The sequence below is a fragment of the Haliotis rufescens genome, unplaced genomic scaffold, assembly GCF_023055435.1.
Source record: "Haliotis rufescens isolate VD_foot unplaced genomic scaffold, xgHalRufe1.0.p SCAF_33, whole genome shotgun sequence".
Taxonomy (NCBI): Eukaryota; Metazoa; Mollusca; class Gastropoda; order Lepetellida; family Haliotidae; genus Haliotis; species Haliotis rufescens.
Window position 1 is genome coordinate 3,504,053 of NW_025964035.1, and position 25,787 is coordinate 3,529,839.

General features: G+C 42.2%; 1 protein-coding gene across 3 annotated transcripts in view; it reads right to left on the reverse strand.

Moving 5' to 3' along the window:
- LOC124117551 overlaps positions 1 to 25,787 on the reverse strand; it is a 95,029-nt gene that overhangs the window by 61,419 nt on the left and 7,823 nt on the right. For 2 of the 3 annotated variants that reach the window (XM_048380818.1, XM_048380819.1), the window contains exons 3-14: positions 25,085 to 25,194; positions 22,607 to 22,783; positions 21,580 to 21,659; positions 19,468 to 19,568; positions 16,819 to 17,038; positions 16,255 to 16,374; positions 14,943 to 15,084; positions 12,352 to 12,480; positions 10,190 to 10,315; positions 8,663 to 8,751; positions 6,360 to 6,380; positions 12 to 93 (exon numbers count right to left, since the gene is read on the reverse strand). In XM_048380818.1, coding sequence (XP_048236775.1) covers positions 12 to 93; positions 6,360 to 6,380; positions 8,663 to 8,751; positions 10,190 to 10,315; positions 12,352 to 12,480; positions 14,943 to 15,084; positions 16,255 to 16,374; positions 16,819 to 17,038; positions 19,468 to 19,568; positions 21,580 to 21,659; positions 22,607 to 22,783; positions 25,085 to 25,194 — 1,397 coding nt within the window. The remainder of the gene's footprint in view (positions 1 to 11; positions 94 to 6,359; positions 6,381 to 8,662; positions 8,752 to 10,189; positions 10,316 to 12,351; positions 12,481 to 14,942; positions 15,085 to 16,254; positions 16,375 to 16,818; positions 17,039 to 19,467; positions 19,569 to 21,579; positions 21,660 to 22,606; positions 22,784 to 25,084; positions 25,195 to 25,787) is intronic. The other variant, XM_048380820.1, reaches the window with a different exon arrangement.

A 25,787-nucleotide genomic window follows, 5' to 3' on the forward strand; every position in this document is an offset into this window, starting at 1 on the left:
GCCACTGTCACCTGTCTGATCTTCATTCTGGGCGGCAGGTCTGTGAAACATGTCAGGTTACCGGTGGCTGATTCCATGTAGTAGAGCACCGACCTGGAATATACGGACGTGGCCATTAAAATACAAGGGATAGAAAGGCCTGACATTTGTTTAAACTTTGTTTACGAATTCGCCAACTGCCATAAATTGAAATACATGTATGTTAAAAATAATCAAATTATTAAAAGCAGTGGGGTTTTTTTGCTGACCAGAAATATGTCAAATTTAAAAAAAATATAACATCTTTTACTGTCCCTATCAATGTAGATAAATTATTAAAATCCTATAATTAAAATCTGTTGAAAATGTTTTTTAAAAAGCTTAAAACAACATATTATGACAAACTGCAAAAGATCCGTTGCCACATGCTTTACACACAACATGGCAATCGGATTAAACACATGACCAAGTTATACTTGTCTATTGCCAATACACTGAACGTTGGAGACAATTAGACGCAACATTGTATGTACAGAGTTTGTTATGAACATCATAATGTGCATGAGAGAATGAGTGAGTGAGTTGGGTTTAACACTGATTTGAACATTTCAGTTATATCATGGACTGACGTTTGACGTGACGTTGACGTTACGTTTGTTGTTTAACGCCGCACTCAGCAATATTCCAGCTATGTGACGGCGGTCTGTAAATAATCGAGTCTGGACCACACAATCCAGTGATTGACATCATGAGCATTGATCTGCATCAACCAAGTCAGCGAGCCTGATCACCCGATGCCATTAGTCGCCTCTTACGACTAGCATAGTCGCCTTTTATGGCAAGCATGGGTTGCTGAAGACCTATCTACCCTGGATCTTCATGGATTGCTGAAGACCTATCTACCCTGGATCTTCACGGATTGCTGAAGACCTATCTACCCGGGATCTTCACGGGTTGCTGAAGACCTATCTACCCCGGATCTTCACGGGTTGCTGAAGACCTATCTACCCCGGATCTTCACGGGTTGCTGAAGACCTATCTACCCCGGATCTTTACGGGTTGCTGAAGACCTATCTACCCCGGATCTTCACGGGTTGCTGAAGACCTATCTACCCTGGATCTTCACGGGTTGCTGAAGACCTATCTTCCCCGGATCTTCACGGGTTGCTGAAGACCTATCTACCCCGGATCTTCACGGGTTGCTGAAGACCTATCTACCCCGGATCTTCACGGGTCTATCATGAACTGTAGCTCAGAGAGAAGCCTGAAGGAAGGCAGATCATAGATGCGGCTACCACCATTTGACAAATGTCACACTAGAGTTTAGATTTAAAGTCACATCGGCAATATTTCAGCCATATAGTGACTATTACACTAGAAACACTACAATATACTAGTCACAATATATGTCACCGATAAGAAAACTGAGCATGGATATTGACTCACAAGTAAAACGATATCTTGATATACATCTTCCTGAAGCAAGGGAGTTAACTGACTGTAAAAGTCCAGTTTCAACCCTTGCCGAACTAGGCTGAAATTTCTGGGCTCGATTGTAATGCCATAACTCAATTGAGTCCAGAAATTTCAGCCTAGTTCGGCAAGGATGGAAACTGGACTTTTACAGCCAGTTAACTCCCATGATTGACATATGGATACATCGATTAATAATGATTGATTATTCTGTCTATGCATAAAAATTGCCTTTGCAGACCGGCAATTTAATGCTAAAAATGTCAAGGCTGATCCATTAAATGCCTAAAATGGAATTTTCTACCTTCTCAATGTCCATCGTAACCATGGTAATCTTAATAATTCTGAACGTTTCTGAGGAGTGAACTAAGTATCGATATTCTTACATTTGTATCAACATTAAACATTTAATGATACCCCATATCGCGATATACATGACCACATTAGACTACCATTTGAATGTGTAATTAATAATTTTTATGTGAGGTGAGTGCATTTCAGGTTGTGCTCAAACAAAGTGACAACAATATCACACGTGTGCATTAATTTCAAATGTGTTTTATCTAACAAATCCCTTTACACAGACATTAACCTCGATCTATCTCTTAGTAACATTGTGGGTCAGAACCATGAACATCACCCTCTGTATCTCTAGGGCTCGCATTTCCTTCACCCGTCCTGGACCCATCCACAAAGTTTTCATGACCTTAAATTACCTGCACAGCAAACTCCAGCACCAAAGACAACCCATGTCCCCAGTTGGAATAAGAGGTGAGGTGAAATGGGGCTTTTAACGTTGCGTCCAAGATTATTGCACTTATATAGTGACGTGCATGTACGTGTGTGTGTGTGGCTGCTTGTACTAGTCCGGACTGATGCCGATTTATAGTGCTAGCTCTCTGAGATACCATGCCGCAGTTTAACATGAATACTACACTCAGACACAGTATACTGACTCCGAGCCGACCAGTCCTTGTTTTAGTCCCTTAATGGCGGACCCCAGACAGGGTAACAACAAGTACCATCTTTTAACGTCTTTTGGTATGACGCGGCCAGGGATCGAACCCCGGACCTTCTGCTCTCTGGGCGGACGCTCTACCATTAGACCACGGAGGCGGTCAGCAAACTTCAGCACCAAAGACAACCCATGTCCCCAGTTGGAATAAGAATTGCCATATACAAATAATAGCTCACCACCATAATGATAAGACTGACAGTTAACTATCAGTACATGTACTACCAATACTATTAATGATGGCAGCTGATAAATAATAAGCTGACAAGATCCTGAAAATTTAATTTTCTGTAGCCTGTTTGTTTGTTGTATAATGCCATACTAAGGGATATTCCAGCAATATATTGGGGGTCTGTAAATGATACTGAGTCTGGACAGGACGGTCCAGTGATTGACATAATGAGCATCTATCAACGCAATTTGGATACAATAACATGCATCAACCATGTCAGCAAGCCTGACCACCCGATCCGGTTAGTCACCTCTTACGACAAGCATAGTTGCCTTTTACGGCAAACGTGGGCTGCTGAAGAGGTTGCTGGGTTGCCCATAATTAAGGGTGCATATAACACACGAGTGTGTAATATACACGAATAAATAAGTCTTGTGTACATTGATCAATCGGAAGGGGTGCTAATTGGGATTGTTCACTAGCCAATATATTAGCAAATATCGCCGTGGGCGCTTTTTACGTGGAATAGGGTAATAGTATTTGACTTATTACAATATTTAAATCAACATGATCACATGCGTATAAAACATTCATCTATAAGCACATGATGAGAAAACATCAACATTTCTGTAATCTAATTTTTTAGCAAATTCTAATGTGCTGAGATTGTGATATGATGTCACACAAACATGACAATCTAGTGATGACAATGTTTAAAAAAACATCTTGGTGATCCTGTTATTCACTCTGCACAGCAAACAGCATCTTCCCAAGGCAAGAGCATCCACTAGCCTTTTTATCAAAGCCTTGTTCCACATCTTCCCGAGGCAAGGGCGTCCACTAGCCTTTTTATCAAAGTCTTGTTCCACATCTTCCCGAGGCAAGAGCGTCCACTAGCCTTTTTATCAAAGTCTTGTTCAACATCTTCCCGAGGCAAGGGCGTCCACTAGCCTTTTTATCAAAGTCTTGTTCCACATCTTCCCGAGGCAAGGGCGTTCACTAGCCTTTTTATCAAAGTCTTGTTCCACATCTTCCCGAGGCAAGGGCGTTCACTAGCCTTTTCGTCAAAGTCTTGTTCCACATCTTCCCGAGGCAAGAGCGTCCACTAGCCTTTTAATCAAAGTCTTGTTCCACCTCTTCCCGAGGCAAGAGCGTCCACTAGCCACCACAAGGTTTTCCACCCTTGCAACATAAAGCCTACTTTCCTGTGCTAAATATGACTGGATTATCACACATTTTGATAGTCAAATCAGAGAATGTTTCACAAAATCAACATCCATGATTGGTACACCTTCGTATGAAAGTGATTTACCGCTGTCATATGTCTTTTTTAACTATTAAACCGCACAACAATTGCCTATGTTTCTGAGTCAGGGATGAAATTGCGAATGTTTTCGTTGTCTGATGTACTTGGTCATTGCCTTTGGTAGTCGCCATCTTTGTGAAGCTATACGAGATAAGAACAGCGATCTGATTGGATATCGCGTTTTCATTACAAGGGGCACAACTCGTAATCTATGCGAGGTGGCGCCAGGTCAAGCCCCAAAAAGTGGCCTTGATGTGGCAAGGGTAGAAGCTAGGCTTTGATATAGGCTAGTGGACACGCTTACCTCGGGAAGATGCACAAACTGTGACGTCTTAGATGATAATTGGACCATTCGTCTTTAATATGAAACTTCAAATAGTTGATATATTGACAAGCGGTGTAACGATGCAGCAATACAGTATTGTATCCTGATACGAGGCCCACGATACAATACATCGATATACAACCCTGTATTGTGATACATACAATACATTACATTACAAGTTATATTGGTAAAAAGAAAAGAGGATATTAGGCTAAAATAATAATAGTCTTGGTTCTTAGGCACTGCCCACATCATCATAAAGTTCATTGCACGTTTCGTATTGTTTCCATTTTCAATTTTTTTGTGCATTGGGTTTAAGTATTAGGATTTTTTTATTGTTTTGAAAATGGAAATAAAAACAAAACGTGCAGCAGATTTTATGATGATGCGGGTGGTGCCTGAGAACCAAGACTATTATTTTTTATAGCCTTACAGAAACTGTTCAATAACCAGCTCACACAGATTACATGTATCTTCTGGTGGGTTTAAATATTTACAGTGCCCTCTAGCTAAACGTTTCGGTATTACTATCCCATCTTTGATCTCTTAAATTTAAAAATAAATGATTCTGGGTTGTGATTCACCTGCAAAAAGGAAGAACATCATCTTATGAAATAAATCTACTGTATCGGGATACGAATTGTATCGCACCCATAGTATCAGGATACATCTTATGAAATAAATCTACTGTATCGGGATACGAATTGTATCGCACCCATAGTATCAGGATACGTATTATGAAATAAAACTACTGTATCAGGATACGAATTGTATCACACCCATAGTATCAGGATACATCTTATGAAATAAATCTACTGTATCGGGATACGATTTGTATCGCACCCACAGTATCAGGATACGTATTGTCTCAAGACCCCACCATATCGTTACACCTCTAATATTGACCTGAAGATTAAAGGACTCCAATACACAACAGTTCGAGTTACGCAGGGAACAAATGGTGTACAAATGGTACCAGCTGACATGCTGACAGTCAGGACAGGTGAAGTGTGGACAACAGACAGGACACATCCTCGGTGATCCAGGGTATCAAATTTCCGTTCTAGAAATACCCTCGGCCAATTCACCACCATAGCTCACATCATTGCCAGTTCCATCTCACTTCTCACCAGCACAGCACAGAATTTCTGCCACTGAGCTTGACCTTAACAATGAATCAAAATCCTACTTCTGAACACAAATTGGACATAGATTTACATCCATAATCGCTGCATTGTTCAAGTGAGCGCTTTTTGTTTGTTTAAAGAATGAGTTTTAGTAAAGAATGCTTTCATGAATACCATGACAGAGAAAGGGAAAGGGTATTTGTTCGTTTGACGCCCACAGCAATATTCCAGCTGTATGATGACAGTATTTAAATAATTGAGTCTGGACCAGACAATCCAGTGATTGACATCATGAGAATCGATCTGCAATTGAGATACGATGACATACCTCAACCAAGTCAGCGAACCTGACCACCCGATCCCGTTAGTCGCCTCTTATGGCAAGAATAGTCGCCTTTTACAGTAAGCATGGGTTTCACGGGTAGAAAGGGTATTTGAGAGGGCATTATAAAGACAGTACAGGCGGTTTCACCGCTTGTTTCAATAGAGTGAGTGAGTGAGTTGGGTTTAATGCCGCTTTTAACAGTATTCCAGTTATATCGCGGCGTGTCAGCTTAATGTGGGAGCAAAGCCTGAAGTGATGCAGGTCTCAGACGTTTACCACTTCGGTGAAACCCACGAGCACGGGTATGGTGCTGACAACCCTAGAAACATAATCGGGGCGAACCGGGATTCCAACCCATGATCATAGGTTTCTGGCGTGCCCAAGGGACGCAACTCTGCACAACAAATTGCGTCCCCTGTTTTAATCGAACATTGAACATTGACATATGACTGGACATCTATTATCAGGTCGTGTCATTCGACCAGACACAAAGAGAGTAGTATGAGTGACCGAAATGACGACATTTGATCGATTGCAAAATGGAAGGCAGTGAATGGGCCCAGGTTATAAATCATGGAGAATATATCCTAGCCTGGATAATCGAGGATGAAGACGAAGCACAGAAAACATTGTATACCTTTTTTCCATTCTTTTTGGACTGATGCAAATAATGAAGAATAAGACAAGCTGAATAAGGATCTGACAACACCCAAAGCTAAATACAGGGTTAGCAATGACAAGGAGACAATCTGGAGAAGACTCCAGGAATTTATCTTGGATTCCAACCTAAGTTTCCTTGGCAGGAAATTTCGGAAAAAAGTTATTTTGTTCCAAAATAGGTATTATTTAAAGTTCTTATTTTCAGAGGTATTTTAACATTGCATTGTAACACTGTCCTCAATACAATCTTGTGACATTGTATCATGGACCTGTTGAGTATCAAGGACCTTCTGCGTATCATGGACCTGCTGAGTATCATGGACCTGCTGAGTATCAAGGACCTGCTGCGTATCATGGACCTGCTGAGTATCATGGACCTGCTGAGTATCATGGACCTGCTGAGTATCATGGACCTGTTCCGTATCATTGACCTGCTGAGTATCATGGACCTGTTCCGTATGAATGACCTGCTGAGTATCATGGACCTGTTCTGTATCATGGACCTGCTGAGTATCATGGACCTGCTGAGTATCAAGGACCTGCTGCGTATCATTGACCTTCTGCGTATCAAGGACCTGCTGCGTATCATTGACCTTCTGAGTATCATTGACCTGCTGAGTATCATTGACCTGCTGAGTATCAAGGACCTGCTGAGTATCATGGACCTGCTGAGTATCATGGACCTGTTCCGTATGAATGACCTGCTGCGTATCATGGACCTGTTCCGTATCATTGACCTGCAGAGTATCATGGACCTGCTGAGTATCATTGACCTGCTGAGTATCAAGGACCTGTTCCGTATCATTGACCTGTTCTGTATCATGGACCTGCTGAGTATCATGGACCTGCTGAGTATCAAGGACCTGCTGCGTATCATTGACCTTCTGCGTATCATGGACCTGCTGAGTATCATGGACCTTCTGCGTATCATGGACCTGCTGAGTATCATGGACCTGCTGAGTATCATTGACCTGCTGCGTATCATGGACCTGCTGAGTATCATGGACCTGCTGAGTATCATGGACCTGTTCTGTATCATGGACCTGCTGAGTATCATGGACCTGCTGCGTATCATGGACCTGTTCCGTATCATTGACCTGCTGAGTATCAAGGACCTGCTGAGTATCATGGACCTGCTGAGTATCATGGACCTGTTCCGTATGAATGACCTGCTGCGTATCATGGACCTGTTCCGTATCATTGACCTGCTGAGTATCATGGACCTGTTCAGTATCATTGACCTGCTGAGTATCATGGACCTGTTCCGTATCATTGACCTGCTGAGTATCACGGACCTGCTTAGTATCATGGACCTGCTGAGTTTCATGGACCTGTTCAGTATCATCATGACCATGAAACAAGGCCTTATCGGTACCTGCTCATAGGCCGATATTTTGGCACCAAATCTGCAGCAAAAGTTAGCAACAACTCCCCAAATGGATTTAAACATACCTGATTTATATAAATATACATTTGAATTAAAGAAAATAAGAAATTAACAAATCCCAATTCGGAATAACATAACAATTTTGTTCCAGTTTGCCTGCCAAGGAACTGAGTTTGGACTCCTACATAAATCCCTGTTACACACACTATAAGCCCAACACATGGGAATCTATTTGTTAGTATCCACAACATGCACTCTCATTATGCTGGAGAGAGTGAATTGGACAACACTCAATCAACCAAGTCTCCAAGCCTGTCCCCCTAATTAATTAAGTCGTCTCATACAACAGGAGAGCATGTCAGCTCTATGTGAGTACTAAGCCTGAATTAATGCAGGTCTTAGACGTGTGCGGCAGGTCGGTAAAACCCATGGGCACAAGCACAGTGCTGACATATCACAATCATAAGATTCTGATACGCCTAAGGGAGACAACTCTGCATCGCAAATTGCGACGTCTTGGATGACTGACAAACCAAGAATCAAAATCAGAGCATATTTTAAATAAAAACTCATGATTGTATGCTTCTGGCACACCAAAGGGACACAACTCTGCACAGCACAATGTTATCAAAAGACATGTGGTACATATATTTTCGATACACAAACTTTCTTTGGTCAACAATAGATTTATTTACTTTCTACAATAACACGATATTAAGAAGTGTTAAAGCTTCACACTAAATAAATAAACTTGCAACGAACGTTAATTAAAACATTTAAAGATAAATATGTTGAAACAGCTAAGGGGAGGTAAAAACAGTAGTTGTCTCCCTTGGGAACAGCCACATGATTTCAGCTTTTGTCAGATGAAGGCAAAAGGTATTTTGACAGACCTGATTTTGATTTTTTTGCTGATATTTTCTGTTGACATCATGAGCTCTTCTTCAGGGTCAGACGTCTCTTCCTTAAACTGGCTCATCAACTAAGAGAAATAAAACATTAATCAACAGTCAGCAAAACAACAATGATCTTAGAGAGACAATACAACAAAAAAGCTGTTAGTGTGGTTATTCTATCCACCAAATCCTTTAAAGGGGAAGTGTACACGCAAAAATCACTTTCTTTCTTTTTCTAAACAAAACGCAATTTTAGAATTAGTTAGTATCTGTGTTTGAAAATATACACTCATTTTTTCTCACAGTGAAAGTAGGAAGCTCACAATAGTGTTAAAATGATATGCCGTTATGAGGCCTTCGTTTTACGAGCAAAATAGGCCTGAGTTATCCCCCTTAGATTATGACGTAATTGGTGCTAATTCAACTGGGTCCCTGTCTATTCTCAACGCAAAAGATATCAAGGACCAGTTTTTATGTAAAACAACATGGTCTACGACACACTCCGGCGCAGTGGTGACTCAGTATAACACAATTCTGGCTGGCATCTGAGACGCTAAAATCACAAAACTGTACCTACACCACGTGAAGCGGCTCTAACAAAGCATGATGACGTCATAATGTTTATCAAATGGCACCAATGACGTCATATTGCAAGGGGCATAAGCCATGGTGTTTTTGTTATGGAAATAGAACACTTAGTAAATGTGAAAAATATAAATCGTTTTAATGCAAAAAATATGTTAATTAAATATGATGTTTTTATATTTTTGTCTATGACACTTCTATGTTAACACTTTTAATGTGGAAAAAGTACAAGAAAAATTGGTTCATTTCCGTGTGAACTTGCCCTTTAATGTTTTGATGTTTTGACTTGGGGTGAGTGTGCTAGTTAAAAATTGACGTCACATCAGCAGTATTTCAGCCATATCGACAAGTTAGAAATTAATAATACATATATTTTAGACTTAATAAAACCTGTCATGGATGGACAGTAAAATAACTAGCATATCACAGATTTGATTTAAAACAAGTTGAGAACATTTTAAACAATACATTATTAGTCAACAACAAAATAAAAAAAACAGGCTATAGATCGGCAGGAACTAAAGGCAAATCTACGGACCATGGGTAGTTTCGCTTCTTGCATGGACCCCATTAGGATTTACATCCTCCCTTCAGGTGTTGACGATTACTGACAAATTTAGACGAAACTTAAAAGAACCCATATTCTATGACTAAAAATGTGTCAGAATAAAACTACCTCGAATGACGTGGTCTTACATATCCTCTCTGGGGAACAATAATTTTATACTACTTCAACCCCCGAGTGTACAGCCACTAACAGTCTCAGATATCAAATTTCTTTCCACCATGTCTAAAAACATCATTTATTAATTACAAAACATATATTTCAAAATTTATCAAACAATTCTATTTTTCTTAAAAAACCATGGAATACTAAAGGGGATATTTAAGTTTCATGAGGAGAGATAGACGATACAGAGGTGGACATCCTAAATTTACCTCTGGTACATGTTGATACATGATGTCATTGGCACACGGTCTCTCCTCCGGCTCCTTGCTTAACATATCCATGATCAGGTCCTTGAAGCCTTGACTATAATTACCCTTCACAGGAGCAAACTGGCCCTGCAACATGGATTTCAAACTTTGGTACACACCTTCACTTAAACTTTTAGTAAGAGAAATGATTAACAGGGTTAGAAATAGCACTAGTCCTGTAGTCCTTGCCAAACTGCCCAATAGTTAAGGTATCATAAGGACTAGAGGATATTTGCCATTTTTAAGGGTTTTGCTATATGTTATCATTATAAGGACTAGTGGTACACACCTTCACTTTAAGAGAAATGATTAACAGGGTTAGAAATAGGCACTAGTCCTGTAGTCCTTGCTAAACTGCCCAATAGTTAAGGTATCATAAGGACTAGAGGATATTTGCCATTTTTAAGGGTTTTGCTATATGTTATCATTATAAGGACTAGTGGTACACACCTTCACTTTAAGAGAAATGATTAACAGGGTTAGAAATAGGCACTAGTCCTGTAGTCCTTGCTAAACTGCCCAATAGTTAAGGTATCATAAGGACTAGAGGATATTTGCCATATTTAAGGGGTTTGCTATATGTTATCATTATAAGGACTAGTGGACCAAAAATGTTAGTTTCTTACACTGGAATAAGTATTTTGTTAAGGGATGTTAGGACAGTGTTTCTTTGTTTGTTGTTTAACGCCACACATAGCAATATTACAGCTATATGACGGCGATCTGTAAATAATCGAGTCTGGACCAGACAATCCAGTGATTGATATCGGGAGCATCTATCCACGCCTTTGGGATAGATGACGTGCATCAACCAAGTCAGCGAGTCTGACCACCCGATCCTGTTAGTCGCCTTTTACAACAAGCATAGTCGCCTTTTACGGCATGTATGGGTTGCTGAAGACCTTTTCTACCCCAGACAGTTTATGAAAATTAATAAATTGCCAGACTGCTATCAGGACCTGTAGATTTTAGAAGCGGCAGGCCCTGACTAAACTCTTCAGGTCCTCAGTTTAAGAAACTGCAGCTTATTGTGACAAATAAATCAACACATAAATTAATGCAGGCTCTAAAGACCCATACAGATTTGAAACTTCAGGTCCGACACAAGATTTACCTGCCACAGTCTTACGAGCAGGTGCTTCTTTCAAACATCTGTTAGGAGTGAATTGTTTTCACAGGAAGGAGCCCAAATCATTTCCTTTGTCAAGACTTAACTTTTAAAGTAAAAATCTCTTAATAATATAATTTCATACTTAATCTAATCGATGTTTTTGAAATAATTTCACTCATTGAAGTAACTTTAGAAACCGTGTATTAAAACAGTTATCAAATAGGACCAAAAGATTTGCCGCCATGTTGTCTACAGAATCGGACACATGTTGGAAAACATTGGGACAATAGTCACTACTGAGCAAGGAGACACAGAATTGATTAAAATTAGTTCCTGTTTTGTGACCTCATTTGCATATTTATCGGATCATAAAACCAAGTTTATTAATTGGTTTATAACATGATAGACCTATTTAAGTGAACAATTCAGGCATTGAGAACGATAAATGTATTATCCCATGGATGTTGTGCATGTTGAGGAGCTTTGTTTACTGACGCTGAATTAACGAAAACGTGTGAGGAGTGTAAACAAAGCTAGCACGATAAATTTATACGTATATTGTTCAGAGAATATGTGTTCTTCCATCCTATTCTGCTTCAGATTCCATAGTGTTCAAGTGGGTGAATGAGTGGTTGTTTGTTTGTTTGTTGTTTAATGCCGCACTCAGCAATATTCCCGCTATATGACAGCAGTCTGTAAATAATTGAGTCTGGACCAGACAATCCAGTGATTGATATCATGAGCATCGATCCTCGCAATTGGGATACAATGACATGCATCAACCAAGTCAGCAAGCCTGATCACCTGATCCTGTTCGTCGCCTTTTACAACAAGCATAGTCGCCTTTTAAGGCAAGCATGGTGAATGAGTGAATAAGTAGGGATTTGTGGGGAATTGAACTCAGGTCATCAGTGTGACAAGCAGCCACTAGACTACCCCTACATAGGAGCCTGTACCTTCATGATCAGTGTGACAAGCAGCCACTAGACTACCCCTACATAGGAGCCTGTACCTTCATGATCTTGTTGACTAGTGCAGGCAGGTTGGAGCCTTCAAATGTCTTCTGCAGACAGGCCATCTCGTACAGGATGCAGCCCAGAGCCCAGATGTCCGACTTGAAGCTGTACTGCTTGCCTTCACACTGCAATCAATGAATGAGCCAGCAATTTCACAATGGGGTACACTAGAAATGGTCATCACAGATTGTACCCATGTGGGGAACCGAAAACCAGGCCTTCCGGGTGATGAGCGACATTTTTACCACTAGGCTATCCCACCTCCCTCCATTGTCAGTATGCTCTAGGCAAGGCCTGTGACAGTGATGTGTGTATACTCCAGGCAAGGCCTGTGACAGTGATGTGTGTATACTCCAGGCAAGGCCTGTGACAGTGATGTGTGTATACTCCAGGCAAGGCCTGTGACAGTGATGTGTGACTACTCTAGGCAAGATCTGTGACAGTGATGTGTGTATACTCTAGGCAAGGCCTGTGACAGTGATGTGTGTATACTCCAGGCAAGGCCTGTGACAGTGATGTGTGTCTGCTCTAGGCAAGATCTGTGACAGTGATGTGTGTCTGCTCTAGGCAAGGCCTGTGACAGAGATGTGTGTATGCTCTAGGCAAGGCCTGTGACAGTGATGTGTGACTACTCTAGGTAAGGCCTGTGACAGTGATGTGTGTATGCTCTAGGCAAGGCCTGTGACAGTGATGTGTGTCTGCTCTAGGCAAGGCCTTTGACAGTGATGTGTGTCTGCTCTAGGCAAGGCCTGTGACAGATGTGTGTATGCTCTAGGCAAGGCCTGTGACAGTGATGTGTGACTACTCTAGGCAAGATCTGTGACAGTGATGTGTGTATACTCTAGGCAAGATCTGTGACAGTGATGTGTGTATACTCCAGGCAAGGCCTGTGACAGAGATGTGTGTCTGCTCTAGGCAAGATCTGTGACAGTGATGTGTGTATACTCTAGGCAAGGCCTGTGACAGAGATGTGTGTCTGCTCTCGGCAAGGCCAGTGACAGTGATGTGTGTACGCTCTAGGCAAGGACTGTGACAGTGATGTGTGACTACTCTAGGCAAGGCCTGTGATAGTGATGTGTGACTACTCTAGGCAAGAACTATGACAGTGATGTGTGACTACTCTATGCAAGGCCTGTGACAGTGATGTGTGACTACTCTAGGCAAGAACTATGACAGTGATGTGTGACTACTCTAGGCAAGAACTATGACAGTGATGTGTGACTAGTCTAGGCAAGGCCTGTGACAGTGATGTGTGACTAGTCTAGGCAAGGCCTGTGACAGTGATGTGTGACTAGTCTAGGCAAGGCCTGTGACAGTGATGTGTGACTAGTCTAGGCAAGGCCTGTGACAGTGATGTGTGACTAGTCTAGGCAAGGCCTGTGACAGTGATGTGTGACTAGTCTAGGCAAGGCCTGTGACAGTGATGTGTGACTAGTCTAGGCAAGGCCTGTGACAGCGATGTGTCTATGCCCTAGGCAAGGCCTGTGACAGCGATGTGTCTATGCCCTAGGCAAGAACTATGACAGTGATGTGTGACTAGTCTAGGCAAGGCCTGTGACAGTGATGTGTGACTAGTCTAGGCAAGGCCTGTGACAGTGATGTGTCTATGCCCTAGGCAAGAACTATGACAGTGATGTGTTACTACTCTAGGCAAGGCCTGTGACAGTGATGTGTGACTACTCCAGGCAACGCCTGTGACAGTGATGTGTGACTAGTCTAGGCAAGGCCTGTGACAGTGATGTGTGACTACTCTAGGCAAGGCCTGTGACAGTGATGTGTGACTAGTCTAGGCAAGGCCTGTGACAGTTATGTGTGACTACTCTAGGCAAGGCCTGTGACAGTGATGTGTGACTAGTCTAGGCAAGGCCTGTGACAGTGATGTGTGACTAGTCTAGGCAAGGCCTGTGACAGTGATGTGTGACTAGTCTAGGCAAGGCCTGTGACAGTGATGTGTGACTAGTCTAGGCGAGGCCTGTGACAGCGATGTGTCTATGCCCTAGGCAAGGCCTGTGACAGCGATGTGTCTATGCCCTAGGCAAGAACTATGACAGTGATGTGTGACTAGTCTAGGCAAGGCCTGTGACAGTGATGTGTGACTAGTCTAGGCAAGGCCTGTGACAGTGATGTGTGTATGCCCTAGGCAAGAACTATGACAGTGATGTGTGACTAGTCTAGGCAAGGCCTGTGACAGTGATGTGTGACTAGTCTAGGCAAGGCCTGTGACAGCGATGTGTCTATGCCCTAGGCAAGAACTATGACAGTGATGTGTTACTACTCTAGGCAAGGCCTGTGACAGTGATGTGTGACTACTCTAGGCAAGGCCTGTGACAGCAATGTGTGTATGCCCTAGACAAGGCCAGTGACAGCGATGTGTGACTACTCTAGGCAAGGCCTGTGACAGTGATGTGTGACTAGTCTAGGCAAGGCCTGTGACAGTGATGTGTGTATGCTCTAGGCAAGGCGAGGTGTATCTGCTATAGGCAAGGCTCTGAGGTGTATCTGCTCTAGGCAAGGCCTGTGATGGTGATGTGTATCTGCTCCAGTCAAGGCCTATGACGGTGAGGTGTGTATGCTCTCTCCTTCTCACCATCTCGGGGCTGATGTAGTATGGTGTCCCCAGCACTGTGAGGGCCCCCTTCTGGGCGGAGCTCATCATCTTCGATATGCCAAAGTCCCCGACCTTCACGATCCCCTCCTTCGTCAGGAAGATGTTATCTGTCTTCAAGTCTCTGGAACAAAAGAGTGAGTGCGTGAGTGAGTTTGGTTTTACGCCGCTTTTAGCAATATTCAAGCAATATCACGGCGGGGGACACCAGAAATGGGCTTCACACATTGTACCCATGTCTTCAGCGAGATGAGCAAACGCTTTAACCACTAGGCTACCCGACCACCCCCTGGAACAAAAGAAATATACAGTAAAACCATGTGTGGGTACAATACGTATCCCCAGACTGAGGTCATGGTAAGATCTGTATCATGATACACACAGAAATGCAGTGACACAGAGACGGGCCAGTCAGACTTAAAGGGCAAGTTCACACGCATATAAACCTATTTTCTTGTACTTTTTCATCATGAAAAGTATTTACCTAGTAGTTTCAGAGGCCAAGCAATAAAAATATCAGAAGTATCTAATTTATTTTATTCATAAAATGGGTTCATATTTTTCACATTTCCTGAGAGTTCTATTTCCATAATAAACACACCATGGCTTATGCCCCTTGCAATATGACGTCACTGGTGCCAATTGATAAAGGAATGACGTCATGAGACTTTATTAGACTCGTTTGACGTGGTGTATGTAGAGGTGTGTGGTTCAATCTTCCCAGATGCGCAGCCTATTGTTTTATACGGTGCCGCGCTGTTCAAGATACAAAAGGTGATGTGGGTCTTCTCTTGTTTCCACTCGATTTTCATCGTTTCCATACCGCGAAGCTTGCTCGTTTTGGTTCAAAAGCGTATGGTTTTGCGATTTTTTGAAGGTGTCAAGAGAACTTCTTCGGACCAGGCAATGCATCGTTGCTATGTTGTCTCACCATAAACTGGTACTTGATATCTTTTGCGTTATGACAAGACAGGTACCAAGTTAAATTGGCACCAATTACGTCATAATCTAAGGGGGATAACTCAGGCTTGTTTAGCTCAGAAACCGAAGGCCTCATAACGGCATGACATTTTCACACTTACTGTGAGCTTCCTACTTTCACTGTGAGAAAAATAAGTGTATATTTTCATACACTGATACTAACTAATTCTAAAATTGCGTTTTGTTTAAAATAAGAAACAAAGTGATTTTTGCCTGTACACTTCCCCTTTAATGTCGAATAGCATATTTTTGTACCACAGCAATTCTGCGATGCACACAGCTTTAATACAGTACAAAGCCACAATAAGAGTACCTGTGTAGGATATTGTGTTCATGGATATGTCTGATGGCTGCCACAATCTGCTGGAACATCGTCAGAACATCTTTCTCATCCAGGGCTTTCTCCTGGGATGACAGAAACTGGGCCAGTGTCCTGTCCGAACAAATCAGATTGGTTCGAAACGTGAAATCACTGTTTGTTCTCTGAATGTTTTCCTTTGAAGGAAAACTGTGAGAAGTGATGGGAATCAAACCAAGGTCACTAACGGGACGACAAATCCAACCTTTTTTAATCTTAAACCTTAAAATATATTTTTTTTAAAAGTCATCATCATGATCATGGATGATTGTAAAAGTTCTTCACCGCAAACACATTAACTTATGACTTTGCAATGGCTCCAGATCTCAAAACCATGTCCATTATCAAAGATTAGGGATGATCTTCACATGTTTATACAAAATTTTATTATTCCCCTCAATTTTATTAAAATATTTTACATAGAAAAATCATTCATGGATTTCTCGATTAAATACTTGGTTGGAAAGTGAAATCAACAAGTACAAGATCAACGATAAAATGGAGAACAATCCGACCTACCCTCCGTCGGCATATTCAATCTCGATCATGAGCACTCCATCCTCCTCGAAGCTGTCGTAGTAGCTGATGATGTTGGGGTGGTCCAGCATCGCAAGGACGTTGACCTCGTTGAGTGCGAGCTGGCGCTCGGCAGCATTCAGGTCGTGCATGTTTATCTCCTTGAGGATCACCAGGTAGTCGTCATCCTTCTTCTTATACAGCACTGCCGCCCCGTACGCTCCTGCGCCCACGACATAAGACAGTTAGTTGACAACATGGAACGTTGAAGAAATGAATTTAGCGTGTCATGCGAAGTTTATACGTTCACTGGCCTTGAAGCAGTATTGTGTCATTCGACAGAACGAATATTTACTCCAGGTCAGGACTGAAAATTGACGGTATTGAGTTGAGTTAGTAAAAATAGAATGGGAATACCTGAAAATGAGTACATGACACTTTTTATGGATAGCAACTTCTCTATTCTTGGCCATGAGGTACTTTTTGCTCCTTCATCAGGTTTGTTTGTTTGTTTGTTTGTTTGTTTGTTGTTTAACGCCGCACTCAGCAATATTCCAGCTATATGACGGCGGTCTGTGAACAATCGAGTCTTGACCAGACAATCCAGTGATTCACATCATGAGCATCGATCTACGCAATTGGGATCGATGACATGCATCAACCAAGTCAGTGAGCCTGACCACCTGATCCTGTTAGTTGCCTCTTACAACAAGCATAGTCACCTTTTACGGTAAGCATGGGTTGCTGAAGATCTATTCTACCCCGGATCTTCACTGGTCTCTTCATCAGGTGAATGATGAGTATGTGCATAGAGTTCATACATATACACATACACATACATATAACAAGACCAAATACCAAGACCACGGTATCTCCCTACCCAGTGTGTACTCCACTGTGCAATAATCAATCATTAACCACAATGGACATTCTCCATTGCCTTATAACTTAGTCACAATAGCCAGATCTAAACGTGCTCAAACAAAGTTTTCAACTTCTAAAAATAAATAGCCCGAACACATCCCAGCATCACCATAGTCACCACCCAAACAAATCTAACACGACTTGATCACCTGACTACCCCTGTCACATAATTCTCTTTGTCATCACCACTGTGTGGGGGCGTGTGTTGAGTTCTAGAGAATACCGTATTTTCTTGAGTATAGTGCGCACTTTTTTTCGAAAAAACACAGCTGTGTAGAAGGGGGTGCGCATTATACACAAATTATGAGTTTGGATGTTTTTTCCCCCCATGGAAAGACATTACCGTGAGCACGAAACACCGTAAATACCATGTCAACAAATCCATACTGAAGTACGCAAAATACTTATGTAATTACACTGTCTGGCTATAAAAAGTGTTCTTTTTATATCTGGACTTATGTTTGTAACTTATTTCATCGATTTTATTCAAAATTCCTTATAATATTGTTTTTATTAATATTTCGGCGAAATCGTGTGTGAAACGATCGGAAGATCGCACAACTCACCGTTATTAGCAGCAACCACGGTCAGAATACCGCTATTGACGCCTTGAAACAAACTTTAGTTGACAGAGAATGGATACATATATCATAAATGACATACTTTGCCTCGTTAAAAGTCATATTTGTTTTTGTTTGACGATTCTATGTCAACATGAAATTCTCGCGATCACGTGATCACGTGCGCGTGAGCCTTGACGGTGACTGGTCAGACATGTTCCATGTAAAAATAATACCCGGGAATAGCGATCAGCTGCTTCGCTTAGGGTTATTATTATTTTAAATATGTTTAGTAAAGGTTGCATATAATTAAGAAAATAATGGAATATATTATTCCTGATAAATAAAATAGTTTCAGATACAATTGTTGCCGATCCTTGCATTAAAAATCTTATAAAGTTATATCATTGGGTGTGTCTTGACCGAATCACCGGTCGATTCCAAGAAAATGTGTGTACAGCTGATTGCTGTTTCCAGCTTAGTTTATGAGAAAATACGCAGGGTAATCTTAATCCCTAAATATAAAACAATGCCTAGCAGAACAATAAATACTTTTTAAACGGTAAATAAACATGTCTGGTGATTTTTTATCTCAAATTTCGAATTTGTACTGACGAAGTTTCTCAGCACCCGTTCGTTTGCCGGACTTCGCTGAAAGGGTACGGTGTAAAAAATTTCTGCGCATAATATTCAAATTTCTTTTTTTCCAAAATATTGAACCCGCTAGAGGGGGGTGCGCATTATACATGGGTGCGCACTATACTCAAGAAAATACGGTAGATATTTTTTTGTGCGAGAGCTTCCTCTGCAGTTGTATCAACATCTATGGCATTATTTGTAGAAGATAATGAGTACAAATCATGAGTAATACCTGGCCTGTAGACACTGTAGATGTACCAATGCCTCAGCCGATCCCCATGATCTCTAATGCCACTGTGACAGCCTTTGCTAGCCAGACCACAGAAGCTCACTATGCGATCAGTTTAAAAATTTGCTTATTTTCGGATCCATAAAAACAGGTATTGTCCTCATATAAAGACTCGATTGTATAATGTCAAAGCATCATGTGTTGTCTAGATGATGGTGAGGCCCTGAATTGTTATGGATAGATCACGAGGGCAAACTGACGATTCAAAATAGAGCTTTTCATATTTTTCTTCCAGTTTACCTTTGCCGACAGTCCTGATCTTCTCGAATCCAGCAAGAGTCTGTTGATGTCGACCACTCCAGTTCCTTAGCTTTTCCAGGCGGAAATACATCTCTCCGACACTGGGAAACACAGAATTATTATTATTATTATTATTATTATTATTATACGCAGGTACCCGGGTGCTAGTATCTGCTCAAATGCGGTTTCATCTGTTCCCTAAACAGTGGATTTGTTTGCATTCCAGTTATCATTCTGGACTCCCTGGGGAGCATACAACCAGAGCTGCCTGTGGGCGCTAGAGGTTTTTACATCCACATCGCATATCGGGTACCCATTCCCTGCTGGGTGAACAGGGGCACATTTGAACTAAGCCACCTGCCAAGGGTGACACCACACGTTTTGACACTTGTGTTTTGGGTGTATGTACGTGTTGGTGTCTCCACCATCTGCCCATCCACCATCGGACGAGTGGGTTCTTTTGAGTGCACAGGGTGTATGTACTGTACACAGGGGTAGTGAACAAGTGAGTGAGTGAGTTGATTGCTGTGCCCAGTTTTCAGTTCAATCCAACCTCGAGGGGATTCTGGGTTAGAATTTGTCCCCTGCAACCTATGCTTGTTGTGTGAGGAGACTAAGTGAATCAGGTTAATAAACAATTAAACCATCTCTATTACATCAGTGCCAGAAATAATCTATTTCGGCTGTCAGCATACAAAAAAACTTTTCCGATTTTCAACAGAAGTCCTCTTCACTGTCAACTATCCATGGCTAGTTCAGATAACATTTGCTATTAACATGTGAGTGAGTGAGTGAGTATGGTTTAACGCCGCTTTAGCAATATTCCAGCAATATCACGGCGAAAGACACCAGAAATGGGCTTCACACATTGTACCCATGTCCGGAATCGAACCCGGGGCTTCAGCGTGATGAGCGAACACTTTAACCACTAGGCTACCTGACCGCCCCCTATTAACATGTACAAACAACAGACTATGGTCTTCCGTTTCAGGTAAAGACAATGTGTCACCTGTCACCTGTATCAGTATCGTGGCTAACTTTTTTGGTTGTTTAATTGTTGTTTAACGCCACACTCAGCAATATTCCAGCTATAGGATAGCGGTTTGTAAATAATCGAGTCTGCACCAGACAATCCAGTGATTGATATCATGAGCATCGATCCACACAATTGGGATATGATGACATGCATCAGCCAAGTCAGCGTGCCTGACCACCTGATCCCGTTAAACACCTCTTACATCAAGCATGGGTTGATGAAGACCTATTCTTACCCGGGACAGTATACTGAACACACGAGGGGGACTCTTGGGTACCCCACACCCTCCTTTTGACGCATACTTGGTCATGTTGACATAAAAAAAAGACAACTAAATGACTAATTATAAGCTAACAAACAAAAATTGCATTAATATTAGCATTAATCTTCCATTTTAAGTGCACCCCCATTCCCCCCAGCAGGCCATGTGCTCATTTTTCACAAACGTGTACCGTCAACACACCTACATTTATCATGCTTTACTCATCTTCCCGAGGCAAGAGAGTTAACTGACTTTAAAAGTCCAGTTTCCATCCTTGCCGAACTAGGCATGAATTACTGGGCTCGATCGTAGCGCCACCAGTGGCTATTACCAGTTATGTCCCTTCTATGCCTCTCCTATGGACCAGTCAGATTCCACCTCTCGTATCACTTTCATTTGCTTCAAACAAAATGGCGGCACCCAGGCAGGACGATCTGATTGATAATCAAGATCTATATTGTGATAAAATGGGTCTTACATCGCGAAATGCATCAACTCACGTGAGCACCTTGATTAAAAACATGAAAACATTTGGACAATATCTGATGACAACGAGTTGGCGGTGCACATGCTTTGGAAATCCTGCAATCGACCGAAATCTGCACGACAGTTTACGAGCCGAATTTCGATTTCGGTGCGCGATTTTGATTGGACTATGCATAGACTCATTAGTCCAGCTAAAATGTAACTCCAAAATACCAGCCTAGTTCGGCAAGCGGGGAAACTGGACTTTTATAGTCAGTTAACTCTCTCGACTCGGGAAGATGGCTTACAAGTAGGAGAGATCTCCCCGGACAGGAATCACCAACCATACCTGCTGACTCGGAGGTTTTCCTCGCTTCTCTTCATGCCTGAGTCTACAGCAGCAAAGTCCTTGTAGGCCGACACAGGCACCTGTCCAAATAACACAACATTTGTGTACATATACATAATGAATGGCTTTAAGATTACGATCACAATGACTGAATGACAGAGATTATTCCTAAATCAGGTGAGAAATTTCTCACTTATTGTAAATCAAAGATACAAACTAAACCTTATACAACCCCAGATCACTTTTAAACAAGAGTTTGCCATTAACGTGGCTATATCCCCCGCCCCTGTTGCAGAATTTATCACATAATTAAATCTAAACAAACCTTACCCTTTTTTAACCGAGGAGGAACTTGTCATGGAAATTGTAAAAAAAAGAAGAGTTTGCAACCTTAGTCCATCTTGTTGCCATGGAAACGTAAAAAATAAAAATTTCTAAAATTTCTAAATAGCAAAAGGTACCAGTTCAGCATGTACCTGACGGACCTGCAAAGTTTCATGAAAAATTATTGAACGGTTTCTGAGTTATGCTCCGGAAACGAAACGTGACGGACGGACGGAGACGGTGTCTATAATAAAGATGAAGACTGACTATTTTCTATACACATGTAGCTAAGGGACTGGTGTGTGGTGGTCACACGTTTCTAACACACTAATGCAGGGCTCGATATAAGGAACTTGATTTAACTTGCACCAGGTGCATGTCGATATGAAAAACAAGTGGCACCAAACAAAATCAGGCTATCATAGCCATAAACATAGCCCGGTCTGCTGCCAGTGTCACATAAATTAATGACGCATTGCTGTGAAACATGGGGAACCTGTGCAAACAATCTTGACGTACCTACTGTTTGACATGACCAGTCATGTCCTCCAGTAGCTGCCTGATCTCCCCACCCTCCCAACACTCACCCCCGGTCATGTCCTCCAGTAGCTGTCTGATGTCTCCACCCTCCCAACACTCACCCCCAGGACCCCAGTCATGTCCTCCAGTAGCTGCCTAATGTCTCCACCCTCCCAACACTCACCCCCAGGACCCCGGTCATGTCCTCCAGTAGCTGCCTGATGTCTCCATGCTGATACACTGTACAAGCCAGGAAGTCCAGTCTGGTGCCTGTCTGTGTACAGTCCATGTGCTGTTTCACTATCATGGTGAAGAAGTCCTGAATGGCTGACTGGTCACTGTAGCTTTCCTTGCTCAACACCTTCAAACAGAGTGAGTGAGTGAGTGAGTATGGTTTTACGATGCTTTTAGTAATATTCTAGCAATATCACGGCGGGGGACACCAGAAATGGGCTTCACACATTGTACCCATGTCGGGAATCGAACCCAGGTACTCGGCGCGACTAGCAAACACTTTAACCACTAGACCACCCGACCACCCTTCAAACAAAGGGAGTAGATTGTTGTTAACATGGTCTAAAACGTTGTCAGCATTCAGGCTGAAATATTAACACTTAAACAAAGCGATCTTAGCGCTAAGATGATCGTAACTCCCATACTTTAACATAGGCTTACAATAGTCGTAGTGCTCAGATCGCTTTGTGCAAGTGGGCCCAGGATTATGTGGGCATGGTGGTAGTGCAGCAAGACACATTACCCACCCATGTTAACATGTATAATCTGTCAAAGGTCTCTCAGATACCCAATCTAATTAAAATCAGATCTAAATTCTCGCTTTTGCTAAACCAAGATCTGAGGACGTCCCATTACGGGTCACGTCAGAACGACCTTTCGCAAACTTTGTCCAACCACCGAAATGACTACATCAGCCAATTAGAAAGCAGCTTTCTCGAGCTTTACCATGTTTACGGCACTTGTTTCAACCTGGCTTCTTCCATTTTAGACTACGTTTGAAAAATATTTTAACACAGTTCTCAATTAATATTTTGAAAAATGAAATAAACGAACATTCCGGAATGTCTAATAAATGGTTGAGATTGTATGGCAGTGCCTCCCACGTACTGTGCAATGACTCCTCCGTTCAAACGTTTATCCCATGGAAGCGAGAGATAGACATGATTTTGACGTAATCAGTCGTATGGGCCATAACTGTCGTTCGGAATACCCAGTGTGAACGTTTTCAGGGTTGCATGATTAGAAATCACATTCCGACTGTCACTTTCATGATCTGGTAAGCGACGCTCTGATTGGTCGGGTGGAAGGTCATTCTGACTAGACCTTTACTGGGATGTCCTCAGATCTTTGTTGAGCGACAGCAAGAACATAAATCTGATTTTACTGAGATTGCTCAGATACCAATATTGTCAGGGAAAAGTTCAAATGATAGTGAGTGAGTTGGGTTCAAAGCCATTTTGAACAGTATTCCAGTCACAGCACAGCATGTCAATATTCCAGCCATTTGACAATGGTCTGTAATTAACCAAGACTGGACAAGACAATCCAGTGATTGATATTATACGAGCAACAAACCACACCACTGGGGTATGACGAAACGCCATCAACCAAGTACCTGATTCTGACCAACTGATCCACTTCGGTGAAACCCACGAGCACGGGTATGGTGCTGACAAACCTACCGGGATTCGAACCCACAATCATAGGTTTCTGGCATGCCAAAGGACGCAACTCTGCACAGTGAATCGCGGCGAGCTTAGACGACTGGACCACCCGTGCCCCCCCTGATCCATGAAGTCGCCTCTGATAACTCTCTTACAACTAGCACAGTCTCTGACTTTAGCAACAACTTTGTTTTGTTTTGTTTATTTGTTGTTTTATGCCCCACTCAGCAATATGACGGCGGTCTGTAAATAATCGAGTCTTGAACAGACAATCCAGTGATTTACATCATGAACATCGATCCACGCAATTGAGATCGATGACATGCATCAACCAAGTCAGCGAGCCTGAACAACCGATACTGTTAGTCGACTTTCATGACAAGCATAGTCGCCTTTTACCATGTTTACAGCAAGCATGGGTTGCTAAAGTCCACTAACACAGACATCTACCATGATCTACAGAAAATAATGTCCAGTGACAGGTCTGGGCTAGTAGACTCATATGTTTTTGGTACAGATGGAAGCATAAGATGCCAGGGATTATTTCTATGCAGCCCATGGTGGAAAAACGTGACCTAAATCTATGATTGGCAACCTAAATTTATCTATTGTTCGCCTGTTGGCTACCTAAAGGTAAAAATAACTGGCGACAATATCTGTTAAAGATATCTGTTGGCTCCTGAAAACACAGGTTTGGCTCATAACATATCTATGGTAGGAGTGAGTGAGTGAGTTTGGTTTTACGCCGCTTTTAGCAATATTCCAGCAATATCACGGCGGGGGACACCAGAAATGGGCTTCACACATTGTACCCATGTCGGGATTCGAACCCGGGTCTTCGGCGTGACGATCGAACACTTTAACCACTAGGCTACCCGACCGCCCCTATCTATGGTAGGAGCCACTCGGCTCCGTACAATGAAAAACCAAACTTCAAGGGCTGATGTGGTTAACCCCCATGAAGTACAGGTGTGAGTTCCTACCCGATCGTCCTTGGAGCAGAGGTATATGGCGGAGTTGGCATGGTTGGAGCAGCTGAGGATCAGGGCGACACTGTGGACCTTCTTCCCGCCGAGCGTCTGCCCGATCAGATCTGGAAAAAACACATGTAAGGGTGTGAAGGGTGTTTCTGTTAAATTTGTCATAACAAACGGATCTCCATTGATAACTTTAATAAGGCCATAATAATACGATCAATGATATCACAGGCATCGGTTTTTGGTTTGGTTTGTTGTTTAATGCCGCACTCAGCAATATTCAAGCTATATGACGGCGGTCTGTAAATAATCAAGTCTGAACCAGACAATCCAGTTATTGACATCATGAACATCGATCCACGCAATTGGGATACGATGACATGCATCAAGCAGGGCAGTAATCCTGACCCCCCGATCCCGTTAGTCGCCTTTTACGACAAACATAGTTGCCTTTTACGACAAACATAGTCACCTTTTACGACAAACATAGTCGCCTTTTACGACAAACATAGTCGCCTTTTACGACAAACATAGTCGCCTTTTACGGCAAGCATGGGTTGCTGAAGACCTATTCTACCCCGGATCTTCATGGGTCTCGTAGGCATCGGTGGATCATTAAAGCCATGTAGTATGTATTGCAGTAGTATGTACATGAATCATTATTGCAATAAATTGCACGATGAGCTCGAGGCAGCCCCATTCCCATCAC